This window comes from Colletotrichum lupini, chromosome 8 (assembly GCF_023278565.1).
Source record: "Colletotrichum lupini chromosome 8, complete sequence".
NCBI classification, from domain to species: Eukaryota; Fungi; Ascomycota; class Sordariomycetes; order Glomerellales; family Glomerellaceae; genus Colletotrichum; species Colletotrichum lupini.
Window position 1 is genome coordinate 2,615,415 of NC_064681.1, and position 20,711 is coordinate 2,636,125.

The 20,711-nt window shown below is 50.4% G+C and overlaps 7 protein-coding genes across 7 annotated transcripts; 6 read left to right on the plus strand and 1 right to left on the minus strand.

The window, feature by feature from the left end:
* Positions 1-1,234: 1,234 nt before the first annotated feature.
* Positions 1,235-3,000, plus strand: CLUP02_15283 (uncharacterized protein; the record flags this gene model as incomplete). The annotated part of the gene is made up of 2 exons (XM_049294207.1): positions 1,235-1,598; positions 1,652-3,000. The coding sequence occupies 2 exons, from the start codon at positions 1,235-1,237 to the stop codon at positions 2,998-3,000; spliced, it is 1,713 nt and encodes a 570-aa protein (XP_049151353.1).
* A 756-nt stretch (positions 3,001-3,756) lies between these two features.
* On the minus strand, positions 3,757-7,454 carry CLUP02_15284 (uncharacterized protein; the record flags this gene model as incomplete). Its single annotated transcript, XM_049294208.1, has 14 exons — positions 3,757-3,856; positions 3,896-4,125; positions 4,198-4,394; positions 4,470-4,792; positions 5,131-5,451; positions 5,528-5,617; positions 5,662-5,811; positions 5,856-6,165; positions 6,295-6,401; positions 6,514-6,630; positions 6,715-6,814; positions 6,880-7,060; positions 7,152-7,290; positions 7,420-7,454. 14 exons carry the CDS (start codon positions 7,452-7,454, stop codon positions 3,757-3,759), a joined length of 2,400 nt encoding a protein of 799 aa, XP_049151354.1.
* A 112-nt stretch (positions 7,455-7,566) lies between these two features.
* CLUP02_15285 (uncharacterized protein) lies at positions 7,567-8,361 on the plus strand (the record flags this gene model as incomplete). Its single annotated transcript, XM_049294209.1, has 5 exons — positions 7,567-7,833; positions 7,917-7,981; positions 8,047-8,135; positions 8,170-8,224; positions 8,292-8,361. 5 exons carry the CDS (start codon positions 7,567-7,569, stop codon positions 8,359-8,361), a joined length of 546 nt encoding a protein of 181 aa, XP_049151355.1.
* Positions 8,362-9,482: 1,121 nt separating this feature from the next.
* Positions 9,483-10,970, plus strand: CLUP02_15286 (uncharacterized protein; the record flags this gene model as incomplete). The annotated part of the gene is made up of 4 exons (XM_049294210.1): positions 9,483-9,573; positions 9,631-10,231; positions 10,378-10,634; positions 10,693-10,970. 4 exons carry the CDS (start codon positions 9,483-9,485, stop codon positions 10,968-10,970), a joined length of 1,227 nt encoding a protein of 408 aa, XP_049151356.1.
* Positions 10,971-11,023: 53 nt separating this feature from the next.
* CLUP02_15287 (fungal specific transcription factor) lies at positions 11,024-15,774 on the plus strand (the record flags this gene model as incomplete). The annotated part of the gene is made up of 8 exons (XM_049294211.1): positions 11,024-11,649; positions 11,714-11,851; positions 11,904-12,041; positions 12,099-12,193; positions 12,250-12,374; positions 12,512-12,859; positions 12,914-13,015; positions 13,099-15,774. The coding sequence occupies 8 exons, from the start codon at positions 11,024-11,026 to the stop codon at positions 15,772-15,774; spliced, it is 4,248 nt and encodes a 1,415-aa protein (XP_049151357.1).
* A 570-nt stretch (positions 15,775-16,344) lies between these two features.
* Positions 16,345-18,567, plus strand: CLUP02_15288 (uncharacterized protein; the record flags this gene model as incomplete). Its single annotated transcript, XM_049294212.1, has 14 exons — positions 16,345-16,461; positions 16,528-16,618; positions 16,672-16,803; positions 16,882-16,907; positions 16,968-17,053; positions 17,172-17,340; positions 17,408-17,446; positions 17,516-17,624; positions 17,698-17,745; positions 17,807-17,959; positions 18,027-18,092; positions 18,177-18,186; positions 18,240-18,396; positions 18,478-18,567. The coding sequence occupies 14 exons, from the start codon at positions 16,345-16,347 to the stop codon at positions 18,565-18,567; spliced, it is 1,293 nt and encodes a 430-aa protein (XP_049151358.1).
* Positions 18,568-18,735: 168 nt separating this feature from the next.
* Positions 18,736-20,347, plus strand: CLUP02_15289 (serine carboxypeptidase S28; the record flags this gene model as incomplete). Its single annotated transcript, XM_049294213.1, has 2 exons — positions 18,736-19,108; positions 19,170-20,347. 2 exons carry the CDS (start codon positions 18,736-18,738, stop codon positions 20,345-20,347), a joined length of 1,551 nt encoding a protein of 516 aa, XP_049151359.1.
* Between the last annotated feature and the right edge of the window lie 364 nt (positions 20,348-20,711).

Sequence of the window (20,711 nt, forward strand, 5' to 3'; positions counted from 1 at the left end):
TAGATCCTCGTCTTTTTAGCCTTTTTTTAAGCTAATAATAACTCTAGCGGGAGGTCGTAGGACTACTTTAGGGTGGCCGCTTTTTTCTTAAGTTAATCTCCGAGATCCGTAATACTCTTAACTCGATATTATTAGGACCTCTATAAGATCCCCGTGGTAGTAGACTTTTTTATATACCGTAGATCTCTTAGCTTAATAACTCCTATAGGGTTACCTTCGCCGCTAAGTAAGAATATTTATATTTAGAGATCCCCTTTTTCGATCGCGTAGTGCTCTTTTATACCGTACTATTAAGCTCGTTCGTTATGCTAATTAATTAAGCGGGTAGTCGTTACGTAAGTATTTCCTTTTACTAATTTAATTAGTTAATTTCTAATCGTAGGCCGGCTGCAGAAAAAGTCGTTTAGTAAAAAAGCTACTCGGGGTAACGGTAAAAAACTAGTTACTTAAGCGGTTTTATTAATTAACGTAGTTTAATATAATAAACGTCGACCTCTCGTAAGTAATAAAGGGCTATAATTACTTAATTCCGTACGGTATTTAAGAATTGCCTCCTTTTTCGTTTACTTCCGTAAGGTTAATTAGTACGAGTCTCCTATCCCGTGCGGTATTAAGAAGTTATCTCTTTTATATAGCGAGATACCTTACTAATTTACGATAATAGAATTTAATTACTAATTAGTATTAGTATCCCTATTATAAAGTAGTTAGTTCGAACCATAATTAACAAAGAGATTAATTAAACTATCTAGATATCTACGTAGGTATAAAAAGGAGGTTCTAACCGTAAGTTAGGCTAGCTACGATAATCGTAAATAGGGCCCCTAATTAGCCCCTGCGCAGTCGGCTATATGCCGCGGTCGAATTAGACTTCCAATCCGACAAATGGTGTTGTTGAAACCCAAGTGGAATTGCAACTGCCAAAATGACAATGCCAGCTTAGTTGCTGGCCCAATGGCGGTGCAGGGAAACTTGCACTTTTAACCCCTGGTTGAGCAGTGATTGGATCGTGTAAGGACTTTGCATACAGAGTGAATTGCTTTGAAATTACAATTCGGACCCAAGGCTACGTACTTGGTTCGCGGACTGGGAGCCTTCCATGAAAATCAGCCTCAAGAAGGCGACGAGTGGCGGAGCTCGTTGGGCTTTCTTGGGTTATGAGGAGGACTCCAAGGCACTTCGTCTCTTGCGGAAGAATCTCGTTTGATTGTTAAAACTACAAGTATCATACGAAATGGAAGCAGAGTATATGCCCGCATTCGAAGTTCTGGGGGACACCTTTCGGGCATTACCAACACAAAGTTATACAATCAACGAACTTGATATGGCGAAAGGAGCAAAGAAAACGAATCTTCGAGCGCTCCGGATCCCGGTGGAAACGTGGGACAAAATGAGGCCGACCATCTGTGAAGAATATATGACGAAGACCCTTGATGAGCTGGTCTCGTTTCTCAAAGTTGAACATGATTTCAGCGTAAAGTATGTTTTCTCTTCAAAATTTGATTTGGCGCTGATGTTTTCCAGGAAACGCCAACTTGTCTACAGGCTGGGCACCTGGGGATGCGGGAAGTATAATAACCATACCAAGGGTCTCAAAGGTTGGTATGGCTTGCTCGATGGCGATGGGAATTGCTGACGATGTTCTCTCAAGACGAACAAAGCGGCGTGGACTCCGACCTGGACGATGAAGAACTCGATACAGACGACGGTCACTTCAACGAGGTTACCGACGCATTAGAGCTCACATCCTGTTTCGAGGCTGGCTCCTACGCGTACGATCAAGTCAATCGAAACATCCAAGCAGCGAATGCAATTTTCGCTGCTGGCGGCGGTTGCGGTGGGCTCGCTTGGACCGCATATAAAGACGGTTATCTCAACACTCAGGGGCATGCAAACCTTCTTGTGGCCCTATGTCGATCAGCCGAGACGGAACCACAATTTCAGGAAGCGTTGGATGTACTGGGGCCACACAAGCTTCAGTCAGGCGATCAACGTATCCTGATGTATGTCCACGTCTTGGAAAGCATGAATGATGAGAGATGTAGGAACGACAAATTCCAACTGGAAGGTCCTATGGCAAGAAACGTCGCCGACGCCGTTTCTTCAATCCTCGATAGGTCTGGGAAAGGCTTTCTGCTCAAGGCAGATGGCACTGTTGATCTTTTTGCTTTCCATTTGCTAGACGTCATCTACGAGCGCTATTCGGCGTGTCTCGATAAGTCGCAAGAAGACAAGCTCCGAATCCTCCTGGACTGCCTGGAAGGCTGGGTCCTCTCGCGAGACGAGAACGGGGCGACGACGTCTGCGGCTCTCGATACACTAAGGGAGTGCGTACAGTGGTGCAGCCAGAGGCTCGAGGAAGTCTGCACAGATTTCGCCCAGACAAAACAGACAAGACGGCCCAAGCTCCGCTTTCCCCACAGCCAGGATGATTTGATATGGAAGGAGCACCTTGAAGTGTATGGAACTTTATGGTATAGACTGACTTTGCAGCAAGAAGCTGAAAAGGTCGAGGAGGGCGTCAAAAAAGCAGGGGAAGAAGACGGCGCTGGCTGGCTTGAATGGGCCTGCCATGCCAGGAACGATCTCGGCATTTCGCACGCGGAGGTGCTCTCGTACGTGTGCTGGGTCCTCGTGAACTACGCAGCAAACAGCACTACCGGGCACGGTACGGGAACCGTTGACATGATGACGACGGCAAACGGGTATTATGGCGGATCGGCGGGGAACGAGTACAACGAGTCGTCCGCGGAGAGCTTGTTCCTTCGAGTCAAGGCCGCCGCCAATGTGATGAACGGAGCCGAGCCTAGGGTATTGTGGCATAGGTTCCTGTATACCTTCAAGGATTTCAACGACCTTACGGGCGGGAACGATGAGTTTGGGGACGTCGCGGTGAGGGCGGCGGAGTATAAGCGTTTCAGGGGAGGGATCGTGGCCGAGTTTGCGAGCTTTGTGAGGGAAGCTCTGAGTGAATTTGAGATTAGCCTTTTAGATTTATAAGGCAGGCGAGGCAAGAGATTATTCATGTTATCCATACTAGTGTGCGACTAGAAGATGAGGCCGTTCTCATGATGAAATTTTCTATCTTTATCTCACAAGCTTTGATCCCAACATGAAAGAGAGGCCCCGTCTCTTTCCTATGGTATCAGCCGGGTTTCGGGATCTAACGTTCATAGTCAAGAAAGCTGACAGTTAAAGAACCATGGAGGTTGAAAGCCGAAGCTGCTACGATAGATGCACACTCGCTTCCTTTCTTGTGGTTGTGATTAGTCTCAGCCATTTGGCGTGGAGGAGGAGCGGTGATATGACGACTGATGCCCACGTTTTGAATGAGCAGGGAACGCGTGAGACAAAGTTGTTTGGTCAATTGGATTCACGATAAGGAACATGATTTTATCTGATTCTCGGCTTCGTGGACACATCGGGAGGCCAGACACAATAGATATATTCTCATCCTGAGGGTTGACATTTACTCTTCTCTTGTACCGGGATGAAAAACACTTGGGTCCCCTGCTTGTTTGAGAAATTCATGCGCTTACCTATGTTCTTATCTGTATACAAATGTGATGAGAACCATGATTTCGACGCAGAGTTCCCATAAACAATACATTGGCTCTATCTTTGATCTATCATCTATGTTTTTCTATTATAAGGGCTAGAATATACAGGAAACAAGCAGAAGTGCCAGGTACTACTACTGCTGCTGCTGCTGCTGCTGCTGACTGTATTCATTTGGCCAATAGATTTGACAGCAGGTCAAGGTCGCATAGCCTTAAACAACAGGAAGAAGCAATCTGGACTCATGTTTATGACACCGAAGACGACTTCGAACTTGCTTTCGGTGCTCTCCAGATCACTGTGTTCAACAAGTCAGGCGTTGATACGGCTTTGATACTTGCTTTTATATCCACAATAGGAGTGGGTACTGTAGGCAATAACAGAGTCTGTCAGGTAGGAGGTGTGCCATTGCGAGGTCCTCTTGCTTCGTCGTTGGTTATCGCTGTAGTGAGATGGGTCCCAGGTTACAACTTGTTTTCGAGAAGACCGCCTTGAAAACCCGTTCACATAGAACAAGAGACATCTTGGAACATTGATGTAATAGCGAGGCTTGAGTTTCCATCTTTCCTTTTACTGGTGTACGAGACGTGCATTCGTTGGGAGCTCTATATTGTGAATTATCTCGAAACATCTGGGTACTGTACCCCCAAAGGGATAGAACCACTTCACCTTGGCATCGCCAACATGCAGGTCAGCGTGGCTGATGAGTAGTCCGAGTGTCAATGAGCAAGGCAAAGTAACTTCTGCAGGTAACGTGTGCGGGAGGCCGGAAAGTCCCAACTGGCGGCGGAACCTTCCGGCAGAACCTTCCCCGGATGATGTGTACGGCATCAAAGCTCGCCACAGAGGTTGAGAAGGTTTCCTCGTTTTCGATTACCTCACCCCCCATACTTTAAGGCTTCAGTAGAGACAGCGAGCGGGCGAAAAGGTTCTGGAAACACCAGAGTCTCGGAAACATACCCCGATGATTGGCTTTCCGGCCGTAAGGGGGAAGCGGTGACCGGTTGAGGGGTCTGTGGGAATCCCTCTGTGCTGTTGAGAAGTGAGAAGGACGTGGCAGGGTGTTCGTCCTGAGAGGCCTGGCTGGTTGTGACTTGGCGTCTTGTTGTGAGCAGCAGGCAGACGGTTGGGTTGTCCAGGGATTCCAGCTTGAGGGGGGTTTTTGAGTCTATTCGCGAAATCGGAATGGCTTCTATCCGAGAAAAGCTCGACCGCCGCCCCCAAATACAAGCCACTCGAAGTCGTTCACGAACGCGAATAAGAATCCGAATAAAGATTTTTAAAGAAAAATACAGCAGTAAACCGGAAAAACATGGCTGTCAAGGGCTGGCTGTCAAACGATGGCAGAGCCGCGAACGGGTAGTAGCGTCATTCATTGATTGTTGGAAAGAAAGCTAGGCAAAACCACAGCATTTCAAAGCACATTCCCAGATGGTCGTCTCTCCCCCTTCCCCCTCTCCCTAAACTAGAAGTAGAACCTTTATCCAGGCGAGCACTAAGTACTGACTTTATAAAATCCACGGTACGCTAGGAAACTTTGTGAGGCGGCTTAAACGCCGACGGTGCTCTCACTGGCCAGTTCGGCTCCGGTAGATTGCTGGTTGCGAACTATGATTATTTCTTATTCCACAACATTGCAATGCAATTGCAGGGCTTGGGTTGGTACTTCCGCCAATCAGCATCAACTGTCGCTTGTTAAAACTATTGGAGTCTCCATTGCCCGGTCTTTCTTTTGGATTCCTAGTCGTCATTGGGCGTGAACTAAGAGGGCATTTTGGAGGGTGGGTCGTCGTCGTACAAAGAATGTTGTTGTTGATGATGGGAAAGTTGATTTTCCTCGAGACGAGGATGATGTGGGGCAGGTAACCGGCGGCAGAGTTCTCGATTATTAGACTTCCCATGTGTTTTTTTTGGTTGTATATGAGATGCCTACTTTAGATACTCAGTGTGCACCTGTCCACATGCTCACCCGCAATTCTGGATCAAGACCTTAGCGCTTAAAGGCAAATTAGACGAGCATCCGGCCGTAGGCGAGTAAACCAAGTCTCGCTTGCGCATTCTAACATGTCATGGGTGAAGCTTATCAGGCGTGACTCCGGTTACGTAGACGGCTGGTGAGGCTTGGCCGCCCATTTCTTACTTGTGACTTGTAGCAATTGTAAATTCCATGAGTCGAGAAGGCTCCCTTCGACCCAAAACTCGATGAACGGGATTTTCCGTGAGCCTACAATCTGAATAGTGACAAAATAGACACTGAGAGAGAATGCAGGGCCAAGTGTATCCCGCCTCCATGGAACGACTCCACATCCCGAGAACGGTATTTCTTCTCTCGGGAAAGAGCTCGTCCGCGATTCTTGGGGAGCTCTGATGACTCGCTGATATGGGAAAAGGGCAGAATGCCATCCTTTCGACACTCGGAAGCTGTCCGGCTCCGAGATCCGGAGTGGAGGCGCATGTCGAGCCGGAAAGCTAACCTGTGTTGAGCAAAATGCCATGAGGCTAGATGGACGTCCTTTAGCCGCTTTATCCGGTATGAAGGGGCGTTGAATGCCGTGCCAAATGGACTCGGTGAGCAGAACTTCTCCATATAAGGGAATCTGGACCACTCTGCATGCGTGTTTGTTTCGTAAGGCAAACCACTCCCTCCACCTGTTGTCTCTCGCTTCTCGGTCGAGACCCTTTAAGATAGTGAGATATGCATTACCGAGATTACCACTGGGGACGTAGCCGGTTCACTGAATAGAATTGGATATTGTTGGGCGCGGCTGAAGAAGGGATCAGAGACGGTTCCAGAGATGTACCTCGTAGAGCTCAATCGGGCATTATGATCGTGAACTGACCGACTGTTCTGTTTCGTTGTGGCCAGCATGTGATCTCGATCTCGCCATTGCTGGCATTATCAACCTCTAAAAATTATTGAGACAGCATGTGAATAACGGTTGCGACATGTGTTACATGAAATGAATGAGTCTCTGAGCGAAATAGGTGGCGGGCAATACGTCCAAAGCCTCAGTGTCTTGCGGGTTCAGGTGTGTTTTGCGGAGGGCATGAGGGAAAACGGGCAGAGGCTCACTGCTTGTCTTAACTTTAATGGCGCCCTTTTCCACCAATTCGGTAAACTTGGCAACGATCGGTCCGGAAGGCTTCTCGTATTACGCGAGAGAAGCCAATCCATTCCCTCGCTTGCCTCGTTGGAACTGCTGGAGGGCTGAAAAATGCCTGGGGATGACGTGTGGTAATTTGTGAGACATGAGAGCTGCAGGGATGTAAGTCACCCGTGGCCGGCCTAGACAGCTGCCGTCTTGGGGGTCCTTTTGATACTTTCTTTCGGGCTGGTGAGGCTTGCGTGAAAATTGATACTTGAAAGAGTAGGTTCCTGAATGGTTTGGAATCCTTGCTGCCCGATGCAATCGATACAGCGGCCGCCGAGCTTCGGTATGAATTTAGGAGGAATGCCGATGAGAAGAGTAGACGATAACACGCTTGCGGCTGACTTCCTTGGCTACTCCGAGTCATATATAAGAGGTTTGTGGGGAATCAAGCCTCATGATGAGTAGAATGAAAAAGAAAGTGATCATGTATGCAGTGTGGACACTCGTCCGGTAAAATTCAGGGTACAAGGCAAGAACATGATGAAGTTGACGTGACTGCCTGAGAGGTGGTGATAGTGCGATGGTGGCAGGCAGAGATATCTCAAAAAAGAATGTTAGGGAAGGCCCCGGCGAAGTTGGACTGGGCGGGATGGGTCTGTGTCTTCGTAATAGGATCGAATCATCGATCGACGGCAGGAGGAAATGAGTTCATCCGTGGAGGGAATTGGTTGGCTTTTGCCCTGCAAGCCGGTATCTTTCTCTCCCTTACCTCATTGATGTCGGGGAGAGGGAGCGCAACCACATTGCTGGGCCCTTGCCAAGGCGACCTAAACAACAGAGTTGGCTTACGGATACTGATACCTATTCTTCTTGTCTGGCATTGCTATCATGTACATGGCCGAGGTTGATAGGGCGAATGCTTAGATGCCGGGATGCGGGCAGAGTGAGACATACGAAGACATGGGAAGCGCGCATCCGTACCTCACCCAGACGGCACTCTGGCCGCCCTGAACCCAGCGATATTCCCCCTCACCGGACATCAGCGGTGTCCGAGATGTGGCGTGCAGAAATGCTCTTCAGCCCTGCTCGAAGTGAGGTGCAAGGCGGCCCGACCATGGCAGGCAATGGGCAGTCTCTCGGTCCCGGGCTCTTTGGGATGTCTACGGCCTACGGAGCCAAGGATGTACGGAGTACGGAGTATAGGTCTGGTACAAATAGGAAAGACCTGGGGACATGACCTGCATATCTGTTCATGGGTAGTGATAGCGGGGAGCCGGACCCAGACACCGAGGAAAGCTGTCTTTCACTGAGGGCATCGGGATGAAGGGGCGGTCAGACATGACTTTACTATGACGGACGATCCCTGAAGATGCTGCTGAGAGGCACAACCAACCAGGTCTCCTCCAGCCGCTCCTTTGAGGGGATGCTGGGAGTGGTCAGGAAAAGTCGGAGCTGAAAGCGCGCATTCATGGATGCTGCTGCTTGGTACCCTAATAAGATGGCTGACTTCCATTTTGAGAACTCGACTTCGAAGAGGAGGGGGAGACTGCAGAAAATGTGAGGGGTGAGGTGATGTGAGGTGAGGACGGGAGAGCTTGCCAGCTTAGAGTTGCCCCGCTTTTGTACCACGTGAGCAACGAGTGGTGTTCCCTGGGGTTACACGGAAACGGCCTCCAGCTGGCAGGCCCTGTCCGTCGAACCTGCCTCATAGATTTCCACCTGTTATCGGCTCCGGCTGCCTAAGGTAGGTTGCCTTGCGTGCCTGCCCTGGCCCTGGCGCACCTGGATTCTCTTAGTAAGAGTGAACACAGGTAAACTGACCTGTGGGGGGGGGGGGGTGTTAGCTGACCGCCCCACATCTTCACGTGAGTGTAGCCCGTGCCACTCCGTAGGTGATCTAGATATAGTTCAGAATCGATTCTAAATTAATTAAGAATATATATTAACTATAATATTAAATAATTATATATATATATAATAATAATTTTTAAAAAGTATTTTATATATTATAAATAACTAAAGCTAGCATTTTTAAAAAACTATTTTTAAATTAATTTAGAATCGATTCTGAATCAATTCTAGATCAAACTAATATTAATAAATAAAAATTAATAATATATAAGTTATTTTTAATATTAATACTTTATTATTAAATTAAACTATTTATATATATATTTTTATAATATCTTAATTGAATTAATATTATAAAAATTAATATTTAAAAATAAAACTATTGCTAAGTTTTAAAATTTAATAAGGATTAGTTCGAAATTAGTTCTAAATTTATTCTAAATTAACTCTAAACTAATTCTAAATTAGTTTTAAAATATATTTTAAAATAAATTTTCAAAATTCAAAACCTTACTTTTTATATCTAAATTAATTATTACATATATGAATTATTATAATATATTTAAAAGAATATATTTTTTATATTAAAATAAGTATATTCTGATATTTTTAAATTATAATATAGAATTAATTCTGAAATATGTCTAAATCAGTTCTGAATTAATTCTAGATTACTTTAAGATCAGTTTAGAATTAGGTCAGCTGGACCCACTTATTTTCCACGGGCCAATGAGAAGAGCGCTCAGGTCACGTCCCTTTTCCTTGGTCAGGTCAGGTAACCGGGGGGGCCACAGGTCAGTTTACCTGTGTTCACTAGTAAGACGGTACGTACTGCGATTTCACGGGGTGAAGGGCACACGGCCCACGGGATGAAGTATCCGTAGGTAGGTATCCACCCAGGACATCGTCAAGGTATCCATGGTACATACCTTATCCACCCTCCAGCAGCATTCGCAACCACCTGGAAGTCGTGCGCTCACAATGTTTTCTCCCTTCTCCCCCTACCTCGCCCTCTCCCTCTCTCTTTTTCCCATCCAAACGCCTCGACCCGCGACACCCGCCCACCATGGCGGTATGGCTTTCTAGTCCCCTTACTGCTACAGGGTCAACTAATGCCTATTCGGGTGAGTGGCATGGCGCGTCGCCTCCACTGGCATTCTCTGTCTCGTTTCTCGTGTAACAACCGAAACCCCCGCGAGACATACCAAGCAGCATTGTCTCTGGCGCAGACTCGTCCCGGAATCACTTCATCATTCACAATGGTTGGATCGCAGCCAGCTCCGAGCCATTCCGCTCATTCACCAAGAGACTCTTCTATGTAGACTCTTCTGCTTGCCTCCACTTACGCCTAACCGGGAAGAAGCACCGCATCTTGGGCGAGCAGAGGCATTCAGACGCAGACGCTGCTTGGCCCTTCCATCACCTGCCCTGCAAGTTGGGCCGAGTTGGGCCAAGCAAATGGAGAACCTTCAAACGACCGGGGGATGTCTCTGCGGGCTTATCCGCATCCCAAGGTGCCATCCCACGAACCTCGATATTTCGGACATGGCAGCTGGGCAAACCTTGACTGGTTCCATCCATACATGCTTCGCACCTACAGAGTGCTGTTGCGTCGCTCCCGATGTTCCCACACTCTTGACGGAAATAGCGTATGCAAACTTTGCGAGTCTGGACGAGACACTAGAATCCATGCAACATTCATTGCCTGCGTCTTCAGTAAAACGTCTAGAGTACGGCGCTAATTTGGATCTTCGTCGTTGGAATCTGCTCGGCTGACTGTCGGCGGAGGCATACCGAATTCGGACTGCCGATTGCTTTCTTTTCAGTTTCACTTCATAGGGCCATGATTTACCGTTCTCTGACTTGTCAAATGCAGTGTCAGTGTCAACGATCGGAGCCTCGGGAAAGGAGTCTTAATGGACTTTAGGTCTGGCTGGTATACGGAGTACGCACGGCGGAGCGACAGCCAGCCTGTTGCCGACGCTACCTCTCGCCTTCGTATCGATCAATCACTAATCGACCTGAGATCGGTCGATGTGCAGCCCGGGACCAGGCATTCTGGGACGCGGACCGAAATGCAAAAGCATAGCCAAGGCAGACGCCGCCATCCACCCCTGGACATAGAGACTTCTTGTGGCCATTTAGGCTTTGGAAGGGAAGGGGGGGTCAGCATCGGCACCACCACCCTCAGCGGTCCCTTACTACGTATGCCTGGAACCCTGGGTCGTTCGGCTACGTTGCTCGCGGCGCGGGCCATATTGCGGCGCACGCTATGAATTCAGCAAACCATGCTCCATCTTATCTCATCCCCCCCGGTCTGCCACCTTGAAGTTATACGTCTTTTTTGCGGTCAACACGGGCCACTCCCGCGCCTCCTTCGGAGCAAAGAGTCAATGCGCCAGATGCCCGCTGACCGATCCGCGGCCGTCTGCGTCCCCAGACGAAGAGAACCTACGTCGGGCGGGATAATGCCTGTTCCAGTCCTGAAGCAACCCAGGTGATGTTGGCGCGGGGGCGTGGGCATGGCTGGTTTTCCCTTGATGCGCCAGACGAAAGCCGAAATGCTCTGCAGAGAGGCGACAACTAAGCAGGAAAGCCACGCCGATCATCCGTTCCTTGTCCCAGTCGCCTTGCTATTGAGAGTCACGAGTGTATCCGTATGCTCTGTCAGTCAACCTAGAAGCCGGCTGTGGAACACGCGATGGGGATGCAACCTAGAAGATGCAAATCGCCATTTGCACTTACCTCGGAAAGGACGGCGATACTGGAATCACGAGAAGCATGTAGCTGTGATCTTCACGATTATTTCACGTCACAATTGCAGCCGTCAATTGCCACCTGATGACGATACCTTTGAGATATCCCGCCTTTCATTGCCGCCAAATGTTCCACAACAGTTCTCGCTGATTAGAATCGTTCGAATAAAGGTCAATATGCCAGGATTGAGCACAACAGCCCCCCCAGCCATCTTGCGGGGCCGTCCGGTCGAATACCAAATCTGGACCAGATGTACCGCTGAGCAGAGGCACTGGAGTTGGACGGCAGACTATCAAAAAGGTACGAGGATCCGTCATACGGCCCTCGTCTCCCAAGCCAAGCGTTTGGCCCAACAAGAAGCTGTATCCCTCTGGCATATCACACGAATAATGTTCAGGCGAAAAAAAAAAAAAAACTAAACAAACTAAGAAAAAACTCGAAGTCTCAGACCCAAGATGCACAAAATGTTCAGCGAAAGCGGCGAAGGGACTTGTCACGCCGTCCAACAGGACCCTCGTGAATGCAAATGTACTTTCCCTCGGGGATGGAGAGCAACTTCGCTCGTCTGTTCCGGTTGGCACTATCCAGAAATCGTTCCAGCATCCTTGCTTGGCCGACCTTGATCTTGACCTGGGCCGTCCACAGCGACCCCTCGTGCCCTCCCACCAATGCCCGCCTCATTCCTTCTGCGCGTGGGGTTGATCAGAGACATGGGGCCTGGTGTGTGGCCAGCATGGACATTCACACCATACGGATGGCACACCCGCCTTTTCTACAGGCTTGGTTCACTTGGCAGTGTTGCTATGCTGTTCTGACTGTGTCCCCATAGAATTACTGTAGCAGAACCAACAGCCCGGACGACGGCGACGAAGGGGTAGAAGCAAACATGCTTATTCCAGACTCTATCGATCTAGTCGGTGCCGGAGAACCCCTCCGTAATGGAGAGAGCAGAGGGACAAAGCCAGCTTAATCACGAGAGACAACAAGCAAGGGAGAGGCGGGCAAGCAATGCTAGCCGGTGACGCCCGGCACACGGTCAATTTTGGGGGCCGACAGCACGGCCGGCTAGAATTCAACCATTTGCCCACCCTCCCACGCCTCCCTGCACCCCGGCCAGTAGGTACTTCGTGGGAACGCAAGCTTCAGACCACCACTCATTGCTTATTGCTCAAGTCGGCCACATCCACCCCCGATTAAATTCGCAATCCCACTTCCCTGATTTCCCTACGAATTGTGACCTTACGCACTTCCAGCAGGGCAACTCTCTTTACCAAAACGCTTTCACCAGCACAGCGTTCATTCAGACTCATCGTTACAAGCCAAACTTCGCTTATCCAACCACTGCATGCATCATCGATCCCGAGATACCAGCCTTACCTGCCATCACCAAAGCTTCGTTCATTGAGCTCTCCACCTCCGCAAGCAAAGAAGTAGGACTGCGTCTGTCCAGTCATCGCATCTTGATCACCTGTCAAACCCGAATTCGTCCAGACACTTATCGTGGAGTGCGAGTCACCCGACACACTGCAGGTATTTCGTGTAGCACCTGGAAGCAAACACCCGTCGGTTGCAAGCTGTCGACAGCCACTGCCTGCTCATCTGTGCCACTTGAGGCCTGCCTTACTTAGCATCGCCTCGACAAACATTGGTCACAGTCGTCCAACTCTGCGGACTTTGCCCTCCCCTATCTCAAGTCACTCTGCCACGAGCACAGTCATCCTGGCGCAGCGCGGGTTCTACAGGAGGGGAGCCCACTGGTTCTTGGTGCACCGAGTATCTCGTCAAGGTTTCTGCGCTCAAACATCCGCCACCCCTCACTGGCTTCACGGGTCTATAACAGGCCCGAACCGTCACAATTTCTTCCCAACTTCGCATCCAGTCTATACTCTCTCCCGCGTCGGATTCCGATGACGCACCTACAGCGTCCTCTACTCACACCACGCCGAAGAGGAGATATCAAGAAACATTTTCGCCTTCGGAGAGAACCTCCGCGCCCCCCGCTGTAGCAGAGCCCGCAGATAGGCAAGCTTCGGGAGGGGCCAGATTTCACACTTCCGTCCTGCCCGACGACGATGACTTGAGGCCGATCTTGGCGGGAGGCTCAAGTGCCAAGAGGCCCTCTAGAGCCATGCGGCCGCCGATGAGATCCAGCATAGCTTGTTTGAGATGCAGGAAATCCAAAATCAAATGCGACAACGACAATACTGGATCGCCTTGCGACACGTGCATCAAGGCAGGACACAAGTGTGAGTTTCCTGATCCAACACCTCTTCCGGCGAAACGATCAGAACCGCCGACTGCGCCGAAGCAGGAAAGGGAAGTCGGGCATGACCGGAAGCGAGTGAAGAAGCTCGAAGATGCCACGTCCTCTGATGGACGTACTGTCGCCGCGCTTGCTCAGGAAGTGCTTTCGGCGCCCTATCTTACCGTCGACTTGTGGCATCAACTCTTCGACATATATAAGCTGCACTTCGCTACCGAACTCCCGTTCTTACATCTCCCGACTCTCAAGGGTATCATTCACGACAAAGACATCAAGAAGCCGTCAACCGAATCAAATCTGATCCTTTTGGGCATTCTGGCTCTCACCGCAAGATTGCACCCCGACTTGGTCAAATATGTGGCGCACATCACACATGACAAAATCGCCGGCCCAAAATCTCGCGGTGCTCTACCCAGGCCGGAGCCATCAATGGCCTCAGAGTACTTCGCAAACGCTCTTACAAAGGCACTGGGACAACTCGAATCAGCCCTGACATCAGCTACTGTCGTCCGTGTCCAAGCTTTTCTCATGCTCGGCTTGTACAAATGGAGCCAGCCGAACGGCGGCCTAGCGGCATGGATGTATGTTGGCGTTGCCATACGGATGGCTCAAGGCTTGAAATTGGGGTTCGGAGACAAGCCTTTGAGAGGGAGGAGAAATTTGACTCTGTCTCCTCGGTCGAGTAAATCTACTCAACTACCCTCAGACCGTTGGAAAGACCAGGAGATTAGGCGTCGTACCATGTTCAGTTGCTTGATACTGGACCGTCTTTTGTCCTGCGGATCTGATCGGGTTTCCATGGTTCGGTCCGACGATCTTCAAATCCAGCTGCCATGCACTGAACACGCCTTCGACCTAGGCCGCGTTGTCTATACCGGATTCTTACGACAGGTGGGACATGGCATGGAGCCACCAATCGATGACAGTGTCTTGAGTCGATTCGTGCAACTAGCAGATTTCTGGGGCGATATCACCAAGTACAGTTTCGCGGGCGGCCGCCATACGGAATCCCTTCCGCCGTGGGACCAAGAGTCGACTTTCTATCAACTGAATAAGAAGGTAGATGCCTTTTACGCTCACCTTCCGGAAGAGTTCACCTGGTCTAGCTCGAACTTTTGGAAACACGACAACAGCACGTATGTGTCACTTCACATGCTGGGTGCCCTATGCAAAATCATGCTGCATCGCGAATACATCCCGTTCATCGCCATCAAATGTTCCGAGCCGGTTGGTCCTCTGGACGAGCCCGTCTTTGACCCCGAAACTGTTCCCGACCACTTTTGGGAGCGAAGCGCAGAGCAGGTTTTCAAGGCTGGAAGGGAAATCATCGACCTCATCTCGACATGCCGAGACAAGCTTCCTCATTCGTCACTAGTCATATTCGCAATTTGGCAAGCAGCGTTTGTTAGAATATACGCAAGGCACTATCCCCACATGGATACTCAAAACCACATGGTTAGTAAACAGGAGATCGAAGAACGGAATTCAGGAGCCATGTCTGAGAACACGCAGACGGGGAACACCAGTATCGCTTTCCAAGCATTGACCAAGGTTGCACCTTACTTCAGCATGGCCTCCAATTACGTCACGTATTTCAAGGACATTAATCAGTATCTCACCAAGGTCTACTCCGACTACACAAATCGAGGTTCGAAGAAGAGCGGAGACGGTTCTCTAACCATTCGACTGGGAGGAGGTGGCGGCGGACTAGAAGAGTGGAGGGCAAAGGCCGACAAGATTACGAGCAACGGCATCATCATGGACGATGACCGTCCAACCGCCTACGACGGCTCTGATGGATCGCGGGCTAGCACATTGGAAAGAAGCTCTTCCTTGGGACCTGAGTATTCTCATCTCAGCGGGAGCGGTTCGGACAGCCGGAGGGATTCCCGCCAAGCGTCGTCATTTACCGCCATCAACGCCGCCGCATTCCACCAGCAAGCCGGTCACGAAGGCTATGTCGGAGGCATTCCACATCACTCACCAACTCAGGGCTTCCCGCCAACTCCCGGCTCCCTATCAAACGAGGCTACGATGGCTAATGTTAATGCCGAGACAGTCAGCATCGATTCATATGTGCAGCAGAACCAGGGTCAGCGATTCGGCACTATGCTTGAGGACATTCAGGAATTCACGACGGGCGGGATGGTCTGCGCGCCCAATATTGGTGACTGGGACATGCTCAAGCCCCCCTTCTACACGCAGATGGCCGGTGGCAACCCGTTGCCCCAGTTCAGCGGGAGTTATTCTTGAAGGGGTCAGATGAGCAGGTGGGAGAGGCTTCTAGGCCCCTAACCCGAGACATGATTATATGGGGAATGATGTATGGGAACGCTGTGTAAGGGAATTGTATTTGAGCGCGTGATATTTTCAGACAGAAGTTACGAGTGCGTTATAGTCTTGGATACGAAGCCATGACGAACCCTTCCCCCCCCCACCCCCTTCGCTGCGGAGCGAGAAGTCACAGGAAAATGTCGACCGGGCATAATCAGCATGAGAGAGCGTTAGAAAAAAGAAAGAAAAGATAATCATCACCGTATTTACGAAGAGTTGTTCCGCGGTGCAATAAGTTGCGCCACATAAGGGAAGGGCGAACGCTAATAATCCATGCCGAAAGTTTACTGATAGAGAGTCCTCTCTCTCCCTTGGCACTGCCTGCCGCGAACGTTGAGCCACGTTCTCGTCACGTTCACGTCACGCAATTTCCTCGTGGTATTTCTCTCGTCTCTTTCTGCTTGCAGCTTTTTGTTGCGCTTCGATCACGTGGGGGAAGCGTGTCAGAAGTCGAGTCGAGTCGAGCTCGATTTGAGTTCGAGTCAAAAAATGAGGAACAAGTCAAGTCAGTCTTGTCAGGTCAGTCAAAGAGGTCTGTCTCTGTACGACGCCGGCCGTGTCCGTTTTCCCCTAACATGTTTCGGCACTGGAACAATGTCTCGAACTGTTTGTTCCTGGAATGAAGGTTTACCGATTCCCAGGTACGCGTTGCGTTGCGCGGTGTTTGCGTAGCCATTTTCGCATGTTCAAAAGTTGACCCGAAAGGGAGCGCATTCCAATCCACCCAACCAAACCAACCTAATCCTTGGAGGGGAGGAGGACCGTAAGTAGTACCTAGTTCTAGCCCACCAGAGGGACACACTCCCCCAGCTCCAGCCAGCCACACGGAATCCAGGGTTGACAAGGTTGCGGGCGTTGTGTTTAGGGGTTCTCTCGATGACGCGCCGACCGGCCTTTTTTCTCTGTATGGGATTTTGTATCTCACCTTACTCGAATGCGGCGCTATTTGTCCAAGGCTCCGGCTGGCAATTACTATCGTGTTTTGTGTAATCTACGATTCATGTTGATGACGACTGCCAATGTCAGTCACTCTGTCTCCCCCGACTTCCGGAGTGAATGGGAAAAAAAAGTAAATATGCGCCGGCAGCGTTACACAGGGGAAAAAACACAAGCCACGTAGTCCGGCGCTCGGGAAGCCGTGGGTGATGTGGTGGGATCACTCGAATCCCGAGACCTTTTTCTTTCCCTGGTACCTTTGGTGTCGGGTGTCCAAGGTAGGCTATTGGGCTTACGGAAAACTCCATCAAACACCCCCCCCCCCCTTTTTCTTTTTTAACCCTCCCTCACACCCGGCCCGCTAACATGCTACTTTTCAGTTTCTCACCTGGCTTCTGGGTTGTATCTTTGTACCACGCACACTGTTTATCGTTTTTTTTCCTTCTTGTCTTTCTGTCCGCCTCCCGAAGGGAAAGATTGTTTAATCTTGTTGAATGGCATTTTGCTGTCTCATCTGACGAACGTGTGATCGTCACCGAGTGCCAGCGAGTGCCAGCGGGCGGTTTGTGCGGTTCTGTGCGACTTGCCTTGTTTGTACTCATGTGTGTTGGGAAAGGGGAGGGGGGTTACTGTTACTCCCGGTCCGAACCGTGCGGTGGGTTCGGACGATACCTAATGCCGACCCGATCGGAAGGTAAGGTAGTACAGGAAAGGGGGAGGACAGCGAGACTCGGATCCGGTGTGGGGTGCGGGTCCGGTCCGGGGCTTACAGGACCGATGCGGGACGGACGGAGTGGGGGCGGACTGCGGTGCCTCGAGACAACAACCGGACCGTGAGTGTAAAGACACAGAAAACGGGAGCCCAGGCCAGTAGGGACGGTTAGGGCAGGCAACGGCGTGTCTGAGCAAAATTCTGGTCCAACGAGGACTATTGCCCAGTATCATCGAACCGTTGTTGGTAATCAAAAAGTTCGTCCCAAAAATAGAAACTAGACCAGGTTGGTCATGCAGCCAGCTTCTCAGCCCAGCCTTGGAGGGGCTTCTTGCAGCCTAGGCAGCAGCAAACGAGAAGCAGGATCCAGCGGGCATCAGCAGCCGGCGAGAATGCACGGCCGCACAGCCCTCCATGGAAAGGAAAAACAAAATGGTAGCGAGACAGGCGACGCGGGTGGCCGCAGCTTTTTCGGGGCTGAGGCAGGCGGGGAGGATTGAACCCGACCAGACCATACTAATAGCAACAACCAACGCGGTAACGCCAGCCGTTCGTGCGTTGCAGGCGACCCGGGTCCATGAGCTCCAATGTAAGATTTTCCAGGATTTGAGGGTAATAATAAGCTTAGCTTACTAGCGAATCCCACGGGCTGCATGTCCATCCACCTCAACAGCCCGTCCCATGTTGGCCCTACCAGGCGACCGCTTAGCTGACCGATGAACCTAAAATGCTCCAGTCAACTTGTCGCTAGTCCTTTTGCCAAGGATATTGCCTTACCTCGCCGGCCATGCTGCCATTGCATGGTGGAGGCGCACTCAGAGGAGTTGCTTTTCAACCCCCCGCCTAAGCAGGCTCTAGCCCGAATCACACCTTCGTACATGGACCGAAATCTGGTGTCCAGCGCGGAGAAAATAGAGAACAGGTCATTAGGCTGTCAGATTGCTAGATTGAGAGCCTTCTTGCGGCGATACTAGTTTCTGGGCACTGACTGGGGTTCTCTTCCTTTCTACGGTAGTTTGAACCTGCGGTTGAGGCTGAGTGATATTGCGGCCTTGTCGATGTAGGGCCCAGTGTCCGAAACTCTCTGGAGTAGCCGGAGGTTGAAGAATATATGATCGAGGAGGACACGCTTCTCTAGGTATTAGTCTAGCTGAATATCCATCAGTTTCAAACCTCTAGCAAGACCTTTCCCTTTTCTCTTGTTTGTTACATTGTCGAGCACCTGTTTCATCATGAAGGCATCAATATTCGCTTCCGCAGTGGCCTTCGCAGCCACTGTGATGGCTTCAATTCCGACCCCACAACTAAAGGCGCCGCAATTATCACAATTCCCTAAGATGGGTGGCCTCCAACGCCGAGCGCATTCGGGGACGCAGGTCCATAACGGCACGTTCGACCAGTATCTAGACCATACCGACTTGTCCAAGGGCACTTTCAAACAAAGATACTGGTATAATTCGGAGCACTGGGGCGGCCCAGGATATCCCGTGTTCATGTTGAATGGTGGTGAAGGTGATGCTGAGGGCCTGACCGGTTATCTGGAAAACGGCACCTTGACATACTTGTATGCTGAGACGTACAAAGGCGCGATCGTCCTGATGGAGCGTAAGTCAGCTGTTGGAAAGTCCGCAAGAAGACTTTGCTAAACTGACACTCACCGTTATAGACCGGTATTACGGAAAATCTCTCCCCTTCAAGACTTTCACAGCCGACACCTTGCAGTATCTCAATGTCCCGCAGGCCATCTATGACAACACCCACTTCGCCGAAACTGTCGAGCTTCCTTTCGACAAGAAGAAAGGTGCCAACGCAGACAAGTCTCCTTGGGTGTTAATCGGTGGCAGTTATCCTGGCGCCCTTTCCGCGTGGACATCTGTCATTGCACCTGGCACCTTTGCTGCCTACCATGCAAGCTCTGCCGTCGTGCAGGCTATTGATGATTTCTGGCAGTTCTTCACTCCCATTGAGCAGGCCCTGCCGCGAGCCTGCTCTGCCGATGTAAAGCTTGTCATCAAGCAAGTAGACAGCGTGCTTGACAAGGGCTCCGCAAAGGAGATCGATGCCATGAAGGAAGAATTTGGTTTGGAAACTCTTGAGGACAATGCCGACTTCGCGTGGTACCTACTGAGGCCCATCATCGAGTGGGCAAGCAACGAGACCGCGGTATACGAGTTCTGTGACTATATCGAAACGAGCACGAACAACGGCAACATTATCAAGGGCACCGAAAAGTCGGGTGTTGGCTTGAAGGCTGCGTGGAAAGGATACACATCGTATATGTACAGCCGGTATAGCAAGGTTTGCGAGGGCGAGGAAGCATGCGACTTGTATGGAAAAGCGGTGGGATACAACAGACCGAACGACCTCAGCGCCGATCGCAGTTGGACTTGGCAACTTTGCAACGAGCCCTTTGGATGGTGGCATGTCGGCCCGCCCAAGTCGGACGGCACCAATATCGTGTCATCACACGTGCGGCCTGCCGACCGCCAGCGCCAGTGCGATCTCCGCTTCCCACAAACGTTTGGATTCAAGCCGGCCAGCTCCGAGGGATTCACGGCGGCCATGTTCAACGACTGGACTGGTGGTTGGAACGCCACGTTTGAGAATGTCCTCTTCTGCGATGGCGAGCATGACGGTTGGAGGTCGGCATCGATGAACTCTGATTATCGCCCTGGCGGACCGGTCAAGACCACCGAACAGACGGCTACCTTTGTGGTCAAGGGAGCGAACCACGTCCCGGACTTTCTTCTGAACAACGGCGAAGACAATGCCGCGATCATTGAGCAAGAGGTGAAGGTCATTGGCAAGTGGATCAAGGCGTGGAAGCCGAACAAGTCGTCATAGTCAGCCGGGGTTATGAAGTATTCGGGATGTATTTATGGAATAGCATTGGGTGGCGTTTATGGAGGGTTCGGTCTGGAAGCTGTTTGCTGCATAGAGTTGTTTGGATTTAGGTGATACCTTTTGCATATTAGATAGGACTACTCATAAGAAGAGGAACTTGCATACCTGGAAGACATTTGCCACTTTGAAATACTTGAAAGAGATCGTAGACCGGACCTCCGCGAAGCCAGATGACAAGAAAGTGACGTGAGGATATGCCGCATATTGACTAATCCCTGATCAAAGAACCGAGATACGCCAGTGATACATTCTAGCAACAGACATGTTGCCCTGCGATGTCGTGGCCGGAAGTTGGGGTGGTGTG